The sequence below is a fragment of the Tigriopus californicus genome, chromosome 4 (assembly GCF_007210705.1).
Source record: "Tigriopus californicus strain San Diego chromosome 4, Tcal_SD_v2.1, whole genome shotgun sequence".
NCBI lineage: Eukaryota > Metazoa > Arthropoda > Copepoda > Harpacticoida > Harpacticidae > Tigriopus > Tigriopus californicus.
The window spans coordinates 8,011,961-8,027,815 of NC_081443.1; the positions used below are offsets into that span (position 1 = coordinate 8,011,961).

The 15,855-nt window shown below is 42.7% G+C and overlaps 1 protein-coding gene across 1 annotated transcript in view; it reads right to left on the minus strand.

Moving 5' to 3' along the window:
- The window catches only part of LOC131878945 (neural cell adhesion molecule 2-like), a 45,605-nt gene that overhangs the window by 1,823 nt on the left and 27,927 nt on the right, over positions 1-15,855 (minus strand). The window contains exons 3-8 of the mRNA XM_059225108.1: positions 6,673-6,857; positions 5,935-6,079; positions 5,667-5,732; positions 5,118-5,245; positions 4,281-4,312; positions 2,543-2,886 (exon numbers count right to left, since the gene is read on the minus strand). Coding sequence (XP_059081091.1) covers positions 2,543-2,886; positions 4,281-4,312; positions 5,118-5,245; positions 5,667-5,732; positions 5,935-6,079; positions 6,673-6,857 — 900 coding nt within the window. The remainder of the gene's footprint in view (positions 1-2,542; positions 2,887-4,280; positions 4,313-5,117; positions 5,246-5,666; positions 5,733-5,934; positions 6,080-6,672; positions 6,858-15,855) is intronic.

Below are 15,855 nucleotides of genomic sequence, written 5' to 3' on the forward strand. Positions count from 1 at the left end.
AAAATATGGAGCCTGATTTTTGGGAAGCGAACTTTATTGAATCAGATTCTGTAACGTTTGAGTTTTCTGGGTTCCACTTGGTCAACAGAAAAGGATTCTTACATTGTATGGTTTAGAACCCCTGCTGATATCGATAAACTGAATTTGGTTCCTCGTACTTCATGCAGTCATAATTCATATTGTAGTAGTTCCTTAACAATTGTAGACTATTGTTATGCCGAAATCGAATTCAGGTGATAAAAATACGTTAAATAATAATGATAGAGGCGTCTAATCGAAATCAAAAGATTCTCACAAATGGACAATCAATTGAAATCGATGGTCTGTCGATTGTAAATTCATCTCAAGTCGGGTGAAAGTCTGGGTTTTCTGGCTGTCTTTTAATTTTTACAAAGATTAAAAATGCAAAAGTAATAAAGTACATAACAATCATTTTAATTCCACCGCTTGTTTCGATTCCCGAAGGCAAACTTAGATTTCCGTTCAAACTGCTTTTGTTTCATCCTTAGAGGAATGCGCTGCAAGTCTAGAAATATTAATAATAAGTCATAGTGTTGAGCCCTTAACTACTAATGAGGCCTTTGTTTGTCTCCAACCCCTCAATTCTCATTTATCAATACTTACCTTATAATAGATAGATATGCAGTAATAGCTAGGTATGAGCTGTCAGATGAGAAGGACGATATCCTCTAGCCTCCCTTAACTAAATCTAAATGACCAATCATCTCAATAGCTTTAGAACCTGTTAACCCCTGAAAGTGCGAAGGAAATATGACTGACGTTGATTCATTGATCGATACGATGACAACCCGAGAAAAGTGCCGAACTTCAATGTTTCGAAATCAGTTTTCAAGCGTAGAAATATCCCGCTGGCTCAGCATTGGTCATCATCCCAATGATGATGAACAAGGCTCAAAAGCGTTGTGAAATCGAGAGGCTCAAGGCCACCCAGCAAGAGCCTTAGTTTTGGCCTTCCGTCCTTGGCCAGCCTCTACTCGAAGGGATTGGCCTGAAAATGATGGCTCATCTAGACAGGCATGTGCACACCCTGGAACTTCTTCGATGGTTGAAACCGAATTTAAACCACGGAAAAGGAGAGTTTTGGGTTTGCTCCCTCCAAGCTACTGTACTAGTCTTTTTTTTCCCTCCTTTAAAATGGAGGTGAACCTGGAAAACGCTTTGATGCTTGGTTAATTTAAATGAATCCTTCAGGTTGACATTGTGAATGCTCCGTTAATTATGTCATTCAATGCTGACGTCCTAATAGGCTGTCAAGGATAAAACGGATATTGCTGGGTTTTCATTCTCTTGGGAGCTCAGTGGAACCATGATCATCTATGACGGGGATGCACCCTAGTAAAACAAAACTTTGTTGAGCTTGCAAGCGTGCTACAAAAAAGTGTTATTTTATCTTTTCTCTAAAATATGATGGAACTTTCTTTTACGAATAAAGCAGAACTCCCGTTCCCTTAATTGGATGAACTTACCAAGAGAAAACTTGATCAGGAAACCAAAAATCAAACATCGCTGATCAGGTTGTGCAATGCTCGAGCTAACTTGAATTTATATCTCTTTGAGACTTCGAGCATCTTCCTCTCATAAAATCTTTGCCCATTGATTTCAGGTAATAATTGCCAAAAAGTATCAGTGGAACCTGTCACATCAGTAGTGCAAAGCCAAGATTTGCGAGCGATCATTACAGGAAATGGAGTGGAGAAAGGCGGAAGGCGGAAGGGAAAAGGCCCAAGAAGGACCAGAGACACCATTGCTCAAAAGACATAATGGTACGTATCTGATAAGTCATGTCTCGTTCTCACATGAAGCACTTTCCATCTACATTGTACACTGCATGTCCTGTAAGCATTGTCTGGAAGGCCATAAAGCTCTGGCATCCCCCACATCCACTCGGTGGATATCGCCACGATATGAGGCCTCTTGGGTCGCTCGAGTGTCAGGTGTTATGAGGGATTTTATGGCGTCCCACTTGACCTTGCTCGCTCCCGGGGTTATGGGTCCTTTTTTAATGTATGGCAATGGACAGCAATCACTGGTAGTATATCTGCTTGGGTGTCTTTGTTCCACATGGTCGTTCCACTTGGATGGACATGGAGTTCATATTATTTCAGGCCGAAGCGTTGAGCTCTTCACTAGATTTGGAGTGTGCCATCAAGGTCCCATAGCTGGGATTATGATCCATCCAGTCGAAAAGCAAGGGATTAAGGCATGACTTGGCAACTGAAGGTCCCCTATCAAGACAAACCGAGCATGTGCTACAATTGTGTACTTATTTAAAGTACATTCGAGGTCTGCTCTGCTTCCCGGCTAATTCTACACCTCGGTGCTGATTTACAAAAAAGGTCAAAAATGCAAGGTCGGGACCTTCAAGGTTGCATGTGGAATGATGCACTCACCGAAAAAAAAAAGACTGGTATGCCTGATTGAATCTAGAAATTAGGAAACTTTCAAGAACGAATGACCTTCTGTAGGCGTGTCAGCACATATTGAAGCGGACACCAGAATACACACATGGTTGGAAACTCACCCGTAATGACATGGATGGAAGTGGGCTTGGATTCCCCCGCTTCAGATGCGCATTTGTAATTGCCCGTGTCCGAGGATCGCGCCATTTTCACCAACAACGACGATGTGACAAGCATCTTCCTCTTGCTTCGATTCCTGCCTCCGTTCGATCCTTGGCCTTGGTTATTGGCCGCCTCAGTCCCAGATGTGGGATTTTGACCCAGGATCTGCGTGACCTTCGACGATGAAGAGGACAAGGACGAGGAGGTTCCATCCATGGGCATGGAAAACTTTTCAGATTGAGATTCCACAGGGATCGTGGTCGTGGAGGTGGACGTTGACTGCTCTTCTTTGGACTTGCCCAGACTGAAATAGAGATGCAAAAAGAGATAAATGGAACGACCAATGAAGGCATTTCTCGATCCCATGCATGTTGCTAATACAAAAAGGAGCTCTTGTGCTTCTTCCCAAAACGTCAGGTTTTTCAGTATTTGGCAATTGGATTTTTCAAAGCCTTCAATAGATTTGGACATAAGGAACAATTCATGTCTGGGGGACGTTTTTGTCACTTCTCGACGTCTGGATGACCTGCCTTTGGTGTCGTTGTTGTATCTCTTTCAAAGAGTTCATTATCCGCCAAAAAGCGAAGGGTGCGAGAGAAAAACTTTACAACAATATTGTTACGGACCAAAAAGCAAACAACAAGCAACTTTAAGATCACAGACACAAAACAAACTTCTGCCTTCATCCCGTACCTTGAAAAAAAAACTAACTTTTCTCTTGTTTCACAATCTCAAAAAAGGGACCGGGTAAAATATGTTGTCACTGTGAGCAATTATTTGATCCAAAGGGAACAATTTTACCAAGTCCATCAAGTTTCAAATAAAGTTCACATCTCGTCTGGGCTCTCAACCCAAAGTCTCCGAGGATCAGGAAAAACTACTGGATAGGACTAAACAAAACTTTTCGTATGTGAATTCCCCACTCTTGTGCTGCTCTTTAAATCGCTCTGATGTCAATGAACCGTCTCTTTTGTAGTAAATCTTGTTTTGACTAGGGCTCTACTGCTGCATGTCACTCTAGATGAAAAGCAGTGCAATTCACAGGAAACAGAAATCACACGCAGAGCCCTTAAACGTGTATTTATGATACAGTTTTCGTTGTTGTTGTTGTTGTTGTTGCTGTCGTTGACGTCGGTTTGGACCATAGTGGTAAAGCAGAGCCCAAGGGGCCCAAGTCGTTCCACTAAATTGTTTGGGAACATGTCGTGTCATGGGCTCGCCATGTTCCTCCCCCGAGAAGGAGAAGAGGAACGGAAGAAAAATAGTTCCCCGAGAAAAGTTTCGATAATGAGAGTGACAGTTGCTTGAAACTGTCTGTTCATTTTCTTCATACTTGTTTCCGTCCATTTTCAAAGAACATCCAAAGGGACGAAAGGGTCCCGCACTCTGAAGATAGTCTGATCCCAAGTTTATTTCAACGAGCCACCGCTATGGAAGACAAAACCCACCCCAAAAACCAAAAAAAGTTTAAGGTCAAGATACGACTAGGATCCAACTCAAGTGGCATTTACCGCAGCTGTAACTTGGGTCATCGATTTGCTCGATCCATGGGTTCACTTCAGTCGCATTTCAGAGGGAGTATTTGTACTCTGCCAACTGTATTAGATTGACTTTGACTTTCATTAAAAAACTTTGACGCCCTTCGTAGACCAGAGTACACAATTTGTGATCGTTATGAATGATTGTTTAAAAACTTACCTGATAAGTATCCTGTCGGATTCGAGTAAAGGCTGAAAGCACAAAAATCATTTGCTATCTGTGATGTCTTATTTTCCATTTTTTTGCACCAAACAAAGGACACTCCTGGCATATTTTCTTTATGGGCTTATTGAACTTTCCTCTGCGTAACCATTAGCTTTTTTTCTGGATCAATTCACCCACCAGAACCAATAAAGAAGCCCATCGAGAGGAGGCCATAAATTATCATTCCAAACAAAACGGATTCTTTTCCAGGCCAAGGTTTCAGAACTTGATATGCATGTGAAATGAGGATGCCAAAAGATGAACGCAATAACCCACGAGGATGGTCCTTTACAACCATAATTCATTTTACTGGGCGGAGATGGAAGTTATATGATTAAATTGATTGGATTTCCATCAAAGGACAATCCCTTATCAGCAAAGCAAATAATATCCTCCCAACTTATTTTTGCTCCCGTGGTCCGTGGACTACGAAATGTGGAACTTTAAGCCTTCTCAAATACCTCGTCAGCCTGACCTATTGTCACCCGAGGGTCTCTGTTCCAATTTGCCTTTTCAAGGAGAAGAACAGAACACACCTGAAGGTCAAAGATGGAGTAGTCCATGGCTAGTCGGAGCCCCTCACAATTTGTGTTTAAGTGTTAGAGATAGTGTATGCTTGTGTGTGTATAAGGCATGAAGAGTGGGCCTGTGAAAAATGGGAAAACTTTTCAAACTCTGGACCCTTGATATTGGGCCATGTTCGAGTTCGAAAATGCGTCTTGGTTCCCGTTTTATCAATGGGACCGCCATAATAGAATGATATGAACATCCGGACCCGAAGATCGGCCTTACCTTGTCATCCTTATACCATACAATATAGGTGATTGGTTTGGGAAAGTTGGATATCTCACAAGAGATATTAATACGGGAACCGAATTTGATGTGCAACTCAGGCCCTCCTTGCATGGTGATCACCGGTTCTGGAAAAAACGAATGCGAACCCGGTCAAAATAAATTTTGACCCCTCTCTTTCTCTCTTGAACCAAGTATGGATATCTGCGATGGGAAAGCATTTCTACGCCCATCCAATTGGCATGGAACATATTTCACCGCAAATCGTGGTTACTATCTTGGGATTTGTTCGCTCTACTTCAGAACTGGCGAGAGTGTCACCTTTTGGCACGATGGGTTGCCAAGATCAAATCCAGATGTGTCAAAAACCTGAGTGCTTAGGTGACGAAGACCCCCTCGAACGCCTCTTGGACTTCGATTTATCTTTCCCAATGGGGCTTCAATTTGGAACTTTTTCAGAACTCAATTGAGAAGATGGGATCATCTTTAGGTTCCAATGATATATCAACAAGGTAAAGCCAAACGAAAAAAAAATGATTAGGAACTTACCTGCTACGTGTAGGGCAATAAGTTGACTCCTCACAGGAGTGGTGGAGACCTGGCATTCATAGATTCCTGAAATATTTGAAACAAAAAGGCCGGTCTTGAAATTCCAGTTTTGTGCACATTTTCCAATTCAGTTCCAATTGGGAACAAGAATATAGATTTCCAATGATGAAACCGAAAAGAACCGATTGGCTTCTTGTCGTATATTTGGCAATGCCATGTCTCATAAGACCAATTTGTATGCATTAGAGAATTTTTCTCGCGGGCGCACCTTGGTCTTCCAATTGAACGTTCCGGATTTCCAGTACCCAATCTTCAGAGCTAGATCGGTGAATGGCTGAAAACCGCCGTTCTGGAGTGAAGGTGTACAAACCAGTGGTCAATAGGTGGGTATCACTGTGGCGAAGCCACGAAACCTGAAAAAAGTATTTGAATTGGTAACCAGGAGCGATGAGTAATCATATGGTGAGTCATTGCTTTGGATGTATTTAGATTTTTGTCTAGTCTTATATTCTAGTGGTAGTCTAGAGCTTGTAACTAAGATAGTGGTTTTTAGTTTCTATTACTCTCCGTTTACCTGAACACATTGTGATGTTACCAAATACATCAATAAATATGCAATAGAAGTTTATACATCAACTTCAAAGACAAAAATTGAATTAAGCTTGTGTCCAAAGTTGTAATAACGGCTTAATTAAGTATTCGTTTGTTTTGTTGTAAACATCGCTTTTGATGAAAAAAGACTCGCAATAGCTTAAGGTCTAATCAATACAATTTGATGCTCTCACAAAATTACCGAAAGATGATGTTGGCTTGTCGTTAAGGATTGACTCTCACTTTTCTCATCTATATGTATTTACCTCTATTTTTATAACTTACAAACCATGAATGAGCCCAATGCATACATATGTACAATTCGATGGCAATATCTTCTCTTTTTAAGATGACTCAGATCAAGAAGCTCGAATTGCGCTTTTCTTTTAAACGCATTGAAATTGGTCACACTTACTGTTTGGTTCCCCAGGTTCTTGATTCGGCACACCAGGTGAGTGGTTTTGCTTTTACTGGCTGTGATATTGACGTGCTCTGGCATATCAAACCACGGTCCTGACAGAGATCCCGTCGGATTGGGAGTGGCCGAGTCGTAGAGTTTGTTCAGATCATTCCCTGATCGCCATTCGTGCGCAGGATTTGCTGAAATAGGGTACGTAGACAGTGGGTAAGTGAAAGAAGTTGGAAGCTATCCGAGTGTTTGGCAACGAGCCACTGCAATACATAATAATTAGACCGGCATTTCTCTCTCTCTGGGACACTTTAGGAGGGCTCTCAGTACGTTATAGCCCCCGAAATAAAGATTTAATGTCTGACCATTTAGGACTTGCTTTCGTTCTTCCATGACGACGAGTCGTGGCTGCAAATTCTCGTCAGTTCTAGGATGAAGGTGGTTTGGTTGTAAAATAACATAGTAGAAGGGTTACCTCGACGAGAATATCGGTTAATGGTATCAATCCTCGGTCGGAATAGACAAGTTATTGTTCACAAGGATTCCCCAAAAGAGTGCATTAAGATAAGGTTCTAAGACAACATGAATGGCCCTGAGATTCTCCTCATTATCATCCATTAAACGAGTCCCTAATTTTGGACATTAATTTGCCAGTAATGGAAATTAAAACATCAAAGAGACCGGCAATCGTGAGTCACACTGATACACTTCAACAACTCGACAGCTGACTCAAAATGGCGGCCATTTTCTTACCAGAAGTAAATCCAAAGAGGGTTGTCAATTGAAATGAAGTGAACCAATTTTTGTCGGAGAGAGACAAGATGTTGGTATTGTATCCAACCAAGAGACCATCTTGACAGAGTGAGCGAGAGAAAGAAAGAGCTTTTTCCAATATTGGTAGACTAGTTCTGACCCAAAAGTAGATAAATGTCTGGGGGCCTCCTTCCCGTGGCCCAGAATGGCCTTCTGTGATAATTGAGTAAGCTCGTCTCGCTATTGTTCTGCCATCCAGTTATTCTTCGATACAGGAAGATATCAACCATAATGAGGTGAAAAATACAAAAAGAGCTAGATGGTCGCTCCATCTACCAAACCCCGTAAAACAGGGCTGGCCATAAGAATGGCGCTTTTTGTCTCGAGCACTTTGAATTTCCTTAAAATGAAAATCTATGACACAGCTTATTGGATGGGCTCCCTTTGAATTTTCTTTTGGAATGCCAAGAATCCGATGGTACCCTCAAGAAGAACGAGGGTGGGTCGATTTGTGGGAACATCAAGGCCCTACCACAAATATTTAGATCCAATCTCCGTCTTCTACTGTAGGAACCACGTTTGTTACTAGGAGAACAACTCTTATCCCATTGAAAATCTTGAAACTGAAAGTCATCAAAGTGAAACAATGGCGGTATTTGCCTTTCGTCATCTTAAGTCTTTGAAAGGCACGCCTGACAATGAGAACTTTGAAACTCGCTAGATTCTGTTAGAAAGCATTTAATGTCTCTTGGGTGCATTTCACCCAGGACCAATATACTTCGAAAGGCTATTTTCTTCCTAAATGCTGTCATGTGAAAACAGTTTATCGAGCTCGAAACTGATGTAATGAATTACGAAATTACTTATGTGCGTCGTGATTAATTATAAAAAGATAATGATTAATGCCAAAGCATTACTTGAATTGCACATCTTTAAGTGAAGCACCCAACTCATTCGAAATAGAAAGCCTGCAAATTAAGTTAAATCTCTTTGTTGCAATTCGCCTTGTAAAAACTGTTTATGCTAACAAGAACAATGGGTGCAAATGCACTTTTTTGGCTTCCCCAAATCTCGGCCACATTGGTCTGCAGCTAGATTGCCAAGGAATGGTTGGTCCCAAGAACCGTGAATAATTGGATGCAGTTTTCCTTCGAGCAAAGGTCATCACTTACATGACAAGTGCATCCTGTGGGTCGTTACTTAACCGCTCCCCCCCCCCCCCCAAGGACCCCACATATGTAAGAAAGCCTTTAGGCCAAATCCAAAACCTTAGTCTATTGGATCGTACTTAAGATCCAACAAAGGAGTTCCCCTTGCCAAAAGCTGACTTACTTTACTATTCCAAATCCCACCCTATCAAACAACCAACCAACCAGCTAACCAACCAACGACCGTGTTTGATTTAGGGTCATATTCAGAGCGCGAACTTGAGTGCATTTCCTAGACTCGAAAATGAGGTGCATCCAACTTGGGTAAAGTTTACCTTAAGGGGGGACATTTTTCTCCTTCAACATCGGCAGAACACCTCAATTTGAAGTCGAACCCAAGCTCGGCTCGGTTTCGCTTTCAACACTTGGAGAAAACACTCGCTCGTTCTTGGGATTGAGATCATTTGGTTGGAAGTCATTAATACCAAGGAATCCCATCCAAGATAATGAGAGTAACGACTTGAATGAGTGGAAGGTCGAGATTGGAGCAAAGGCCATTATCCTTGTCGTTGGTGTGAGCACCTTAAGATATAAGATTATCTTGTAGGGTTGGAAGAGATTTGACCATGTCTTTGCAACTAACTCGGGCGCTTTGCCATGAAACATCATTTATCAAAAGTGACGAGAAGAGAGGCTTGGAAAGGATACTCGCGGTTTCATATCAAAGACTGGAATCAAAGCTCAATCACATTCTTTGTCTGCGACAGGTGTTTGAATAGAATATTTTGCCAGTCTCTAACATTAGCCTTGGATGAATTTCGAAAGGCTACTGAATTGAAGTGAAAACTTTGAAGAAGCCCCCCCAAAGGAAGGCAGAGAAGAAGGGGTGATGCTTTACCCTGATCATTCCATGAACCTCTAAAGCCATTGAAGCATTGCAGTACACCCATCAGCTGATCGTTCCACTCGTCTTGGGTATGGACCTTTAGACGTGATCCTCTTCCTTATTGTGCAAGTGAAAGAGTTCTTTACTGTCTAGAGGGACTTGATTCCTCGCTAGGAAGAAGAGCTGAATTCCCTGGAGAGGTCTGAGAGAAAAAGAGAGACAATTCCATTTCAGGACTTCAACAACATCAGGGGATCAAGAGTTGGTGTTCCACTATCTGTGCTGAGCTCTTCAGCAGCCAGATCGACGGAGCAAATCTACTCTTCTCCAATGGGTTCCTTTGTTGAGCTCTGACTTGATAGAATAACTTGAAAATGAGACCACTTTTTATCCACCGGCCTTCTTCTCTTTCTAAACCTCAATTCACGCTTGGAGACGCACAGATCCTAGGGTTCAAGTCTTGGGAGGATAAAGGTGGAACATGGAGCAATGGGGGAGAACACGAGACGAAAAATCCCAATAGTGCAAACTTAAGAGGTGTCTAGTGATCGAGATCATTGCCTCAGCTTCAATCCTTGTGTCAAAAACGATATAAACACATAAGTATTGCTACGTTTCATTTCATGTAAGATGATTAGTGGTTGGTTTTAGCACTACCTTTGATCTGCCTCAAGGGGCACTGATGCTTTTAGTGGATAAAAACTCAAGCCATTAAAGATTTCAATAGGAGACATGAATGTTGCGATTCGTTATTCCAAATAACGGGCTAGAGGAATTACTCGTCAAATTTATATGTCTCGAGCTTCCTCGTAAATATTGAAGAATATCCCATAAATCGAGCTTTGAAGGCTTAAGGATGTCTGAAGGTCGGTGTTGTTCTTGGCAGCAACTACCGACCTTCAATATGCGGCGATGTATCTACAGCTGAAGTAGAAAAAAATCCGTTCCCGATTTGAAGATTATTCCATTGTGAAGCACGATACAATAATGCCGGACAAAGACTGAAAACCATTCGATTCATGGTTTCATAATATCCTGTCCTTTTCTGCCTCTACAAAGGCACGGGTACAGAACAGTAGAGTTCTCTTTATTCAGCGATAAATCAAAGTAAACCCCCAAATCCAGTCAAATCCAAGCAAAATTCAAGATTCCTTTTCAACCAAACATGTGCTGAGTTCGAATATCTCGGCTCAAGCGAGAAAAACGTGGAATGAACCATAACGACTTACGTAAAAGAAATGTATCCAATCCAGGCTTAGAAACCACTCGTACATTGTACAGTATTAACTTGACGAGAGAGCAGTACTCTAGCCAAATCTGTATCCAAGGAGCGTTTTGCTTGGTGGAGTATTTTTAGATTAAATCTTAAATCTCGACCGTCACTTTTTGATGATCGAGTACGATGAATGGACTCGCGAAATTCAGTTGACGAGAGCCAACCATTCTGAAGGGTTCTGAAGGCTGGTAAATGACATTTTTTGCTGCACTTGCTGGTCCAAGTGAGACAGAGGGCACTTGAATGGACGGCAAGATACCGACCAGACCAATGCGAGCCTCCCCAAGGGCCCGGCCATGAATAAATAGCCATGGCTTCGAGGATAAAACATTGGCACGACATGCCTCCTCTATTGGTTCCACATCCCAAGAACCCAATAAAGGGGTCTTTGGCAGCTGGAAAATAAACTTTTGACAGCCGAAGATAGTGGCGGTGGGTGGGCCAGAGGGGAATTAGGGTAAGCAGACTTTTGTTCTCGCCCAAAGCATTGGCAGAGATTTAAATTGGACCATTTAAACCCTAAAAATGACTCAATAAGCCATAAAAAGCTTTACGAGACTTGCCTTGGCCCAGAGTCGTTTCTTCACTTCTCTTCTCTCTCATTGAGTGTGTACAATAGAAGGGTCTACTAGTTCATACTACAAGAGTCCTCTCCTCCTCCATCTCTGCGTAGTTGAAACGTTCATAGTGGACGAACACTATGGACCCACCGACCCATCTGGTTCATCCACCCAAGCCCTCCGACCAACTAACTCTTTTTGGGAGCCCTGTAAAGTGTCCCTTGTTTCCCTCCATTGCACTGGTACTCTTTGTACTTCTGCTCTTCTGTGTCCGGGTTTTCGGGTAAAGAAAAGATATGTGACGGCTTTTCTAGCCTGCTTAAAGACCATCTTTGAGCTTGGCCTGTCTTAGACATGAGAGGAAAAGAGATTGGGCGGTATTCTAGCTAAAGCGGATAAGAAAGAAATTATCCCCTAACAACTCACCTCTCATATTAGAACACGAGATTAATGAGGCGAACAATGCATGTCTCCTAAAACTACCGTTCCAGGTTCCGCTTATGCAAAGCTTCTTGAAGGCTTACCAGAGATAACAATTCATCTATCCAGACACTGCCGGATTAGAGTTGAGACCTTGCTGCACAGAAATGAAGACAAATAACGTGGCATAATAATAGCAGCGCCGCGATGTTTCGTCCCGTCAAAAAACTTTAGCGGAGACCAATTAAGCAATGAAACCCGCTTTACCTTGGTCTTGGCCAGTTTTTTCGGCAGGAAGAGTTCCAAAGAAATGAGGTTTCTCTCACAATTCGATGGTTTATTCGTATCCTTCTCTTGAATGGAACCAAATCCAAGCCTGCAAATTGCAGTGAACGCTTTGTTTGCAGTTGCAATTGAAATTCGATACTCGTTTTCCGCGGTATCCATAACTAGCTTTGCTCCGGGAGCCAAATGGCTCAATGCAAATGCTTGGGAGCATCCGAGTGAAGGCATTAGGGCTCAAAAAAGGCGTACCCGATTTTGGCAAGGCTACGCGAGAAATGTGACAGGAATGATTTACGTCAAAGCCACTCGAGATATTCGAGAAAACAACACCAATGTCAACGCCGGGACATCCAAGTTGCTAGTTTTTGGATCTGTACGTTAGACGATGTTTTGTGACAAATTCTAGTTTCACCTGAGACATCTCTCATGGATATGTCACGTGTCAATCCAACAAGCACTTAGGTATACGAGAACTTTTGACTGGAAATAGTTAAGAGGCCAAAGTGACAGTGTTGGTTGTGTACGGAAAGAAGGCTTGATTCGATGCACTTTGTCCGTCCTCGGAGGCCAGTTCTTCTTGGACTTTTTTCCTTTTGCTCTTTTTGCTCTTCCCTCTTTGGCGGAAAGATACAGTTCTGAAAATGGACTCCACGTCGTTGAGTGAGATGCATCCTTTGTGTGAGAAGCTCTGACGGTAGGTGGTGAAAGAGGTTTGCAAAGGCCAATATGCTCTCTCATGGCGACAACGATAGCTAGCGGGCTAACAGATGACTTTGTAACCCTCGAAGGATACCTCTCGATAATGGGAAAGTTGTTAGTGCCAACTGGGATTCACTCTCAAGTGCAAAGAGGTCTATCTACCATTGGATTTTACGCAGGCCTTCAACGTCGAATAAGAAGGCTGCAAATCTTTGAAAAATCGACAAATCATGGCCGACATATAAAGGAGGCAATTTATCAAGCAATATAATTTCGATTGACTGAAAGGGGCCTGTCAGTCCTGACGAGACTATCTCGAAAACTTTGAATTTCCAAGACATTATTCGAACGTCACATTCTGTTTTTGGCCAGAGATTGGACTATTTTGCCAAAATGAAAGTGAATACCATTTGAAGTCATGTCACTCTGGTTCCGTTCAGGTATGTTTAAAAGATGCATAGCTGAGATTGTTGTTTCCATTAATATCAACTTCAAAGGCAAACAAAGCTTCATTCATTTGTTTTCTCGTTGGCCGGCTTTTCCTTAACGTACTGCACAGTATCTATCCAAGGTTGCATGGATTTGATGCTGAATACCACAGAAAGCAGGTCGTTAGTGTCCTTCTCACTTGGAAAAGTTTTTAACCCGTTTGGGTTCCCATGGGCATTTGACAGGATTATTCAAGGTTTTGTTTTCTACAGCTTTTAGAGCAATGGGATGTCTGGTGAGTAATCCATGGGCCAGGCCGTAAAGACCAAGAAAGTTTGCTTCAGCGTTTATGCCAGAGCCAACAGTGGATTCTACCATTAAAACTGCTCCCCAAACGCTCTTTTCTGCGAAACTCTTCAAAAGGCCACCTGGGCAAAATTTGACGCCCTTTTATGGCCTAACGCACGAGAAATGGACGGCGTCTTGCAATGCAATGAGCATTGCAAACAAAGGCCATTAACAGAACCATGAACAAAGGCTCAAGAACATTTGGGCTCAAAGACTCCTGCTCATAGTACTCAATCACGAAAATTTGAGTTCAGGTACTATATGAATGGAGTTGTGTATGAAGTCAAAGAAGCGCAACAGCAAACTTTGGGTCTTATACACAAGAAGGAAGAAGGCCTGTTTGTTGGAGAGAGCGAGTGAGTGAAGAAAAGAATACTCTGGCCAACGTCATTCTGCGGCAGTTTTTTATTGTTTCTTTTTTGCGCTGGAAGATCATAGAAGCAACAATATTTGCGGATTCAATAAAAACAGCTCTGCAGAGAATAAACCAGTGGTTTTAGTAGCTTCTAATGCCATAAACGGATGAAGGGAAGCCCATGATACGTTATGACTTCCCATTCAAAGGTTTCTTTGAATTGAGAAACTTAAGGGCTGGCTCCGCTCTCATGTCAATGTTATTGACTTTCCGCCGTCGCACATAAAATAATGGCATTCATCGATACCAGCCACCCTGGAGCAATATCAATCTCATCTATCTAAGGATCCTTCCGATCCAGATGGCCACGATTGCTCTCTAATAACTGCAGAGAGACAAACTTGGCCCATCTTGTTCGGGGGAAGGCTGTAAAAAGAAATTTGCCGTGAAACCACCTTCTCGAGTGACTTGTATTTTGGCATTGGCTCAATGATTCATTGACCATGAACATAGCCAAACCATCTCGTTCATGAAGACTGACAAGCTCAATAAATCATAGAATAACCTCGGCAACCACAACAGCATGGCCCAACGAGGTTTCCGCGGCCGAGGGTAAATTCCACAAGATACTGGAGACCACTACTGAGATTTCTTCCAAAGAGCCTGGCCAATGAATCCCTTTGGTCACTCGGCCACTCGAGACTTGGTGGCTATTACTTAGTAGGGGCTATCAATAAAGTTAAATAAGATAGTCGGGGAATGGAGAGCTGGAGAGCCTTTGCTAGATACCAGCTCTTCATAGGCACTAATTGGGAGGACCATTCTCATATTCGCGAGAGCCTCTTAGTATTCGAGATGCGTGTCCTTTCTTCCGGAGAGCGTAGGGAGCCTGGATAGCCCGACAATGTGGTGCTCTTTTCTCTTGGGATTACCATGAATATCTACGTTCACGATGCCCACTATTGCTATTCAGGGATCCCGCCAACATTTGCTACATCCAGTACAATTCATAAGCCTAAAACCCGCTCAGGATTGAAATCAATATACAAATTTCACCTGAAACATGGATCCCTGACAATCATATCCTCATGTAGTTCGTGGAACAAATAGGGGAAAATGGCCCTTCGGCAACCCTTTTCAAGGAAATGTTGAGACACAGATACGTACTCGCAACGACTGAATGTCAGGTCCGGAAACAATGTGATATGGACTTAGGAAATGGTGATAAAATTGGCCCTAAACCTATTTGAGAGCAGTGGAACGCACGACCTTCACCATCTCATTGTGCCGTATCTACTGGCACCGTCGGCCGTTGAAGAAACCTGACATTGGTCGAGAGAGAGGCTCTTAAGAAGAGAGCCTTGGTTCGTCTAGTGCGATATTTTTCCGCCAAGGTAGGCCAAGTGTTGGAAGTGGAGAAGGTCCTTCCGGGGATCCATTCGGTAGGAAATGGGCTGGATTCCGGCGAGGCCTGCCTAGCAGCATGGGAAACGAATGTGGGTCCGTGGCCTTTCAATCTAGGTGGTATGTTAGCATACTTGGTTTTTACTCTTGTTTGTATCATTAGGATTGAGATTGACACGCCAACTATTTCGGAAGGAACCAGTCAGTAATGGTTTTGGGGTAAATCTTGGGGAACTGGGTCGATAGGGAAGCTTTTCTTTGGTCTTTGTTCAAGCTCCTTTGCACACCAGGTCTCGAAGGAATTGTTCCTAATGAATCCAGATAAAGAGGAATTAACATGGGATTCAGCCATGCGTGCCCATTTCCAAGGATCAACCCGAATATAGAGCCACAGCCTCAACCAGTCGTCCATATATAGTACATGCACATTCACATGTGTAAGATGTTTAAACGGTGGCGCGCAATCCCACTCATTCGAGGAAAATTCGGAAGTACGTTTGCTGTACTTGGCCATGGAGGTCTGCCTCGGGGCGACTCTGTTATATGAGCCGTCTAGTAACGAGTCCAATTTCCAATTAATGGGGGACACAAATTGGGCGGGGAACTAACATTGACAGGCACTCTCT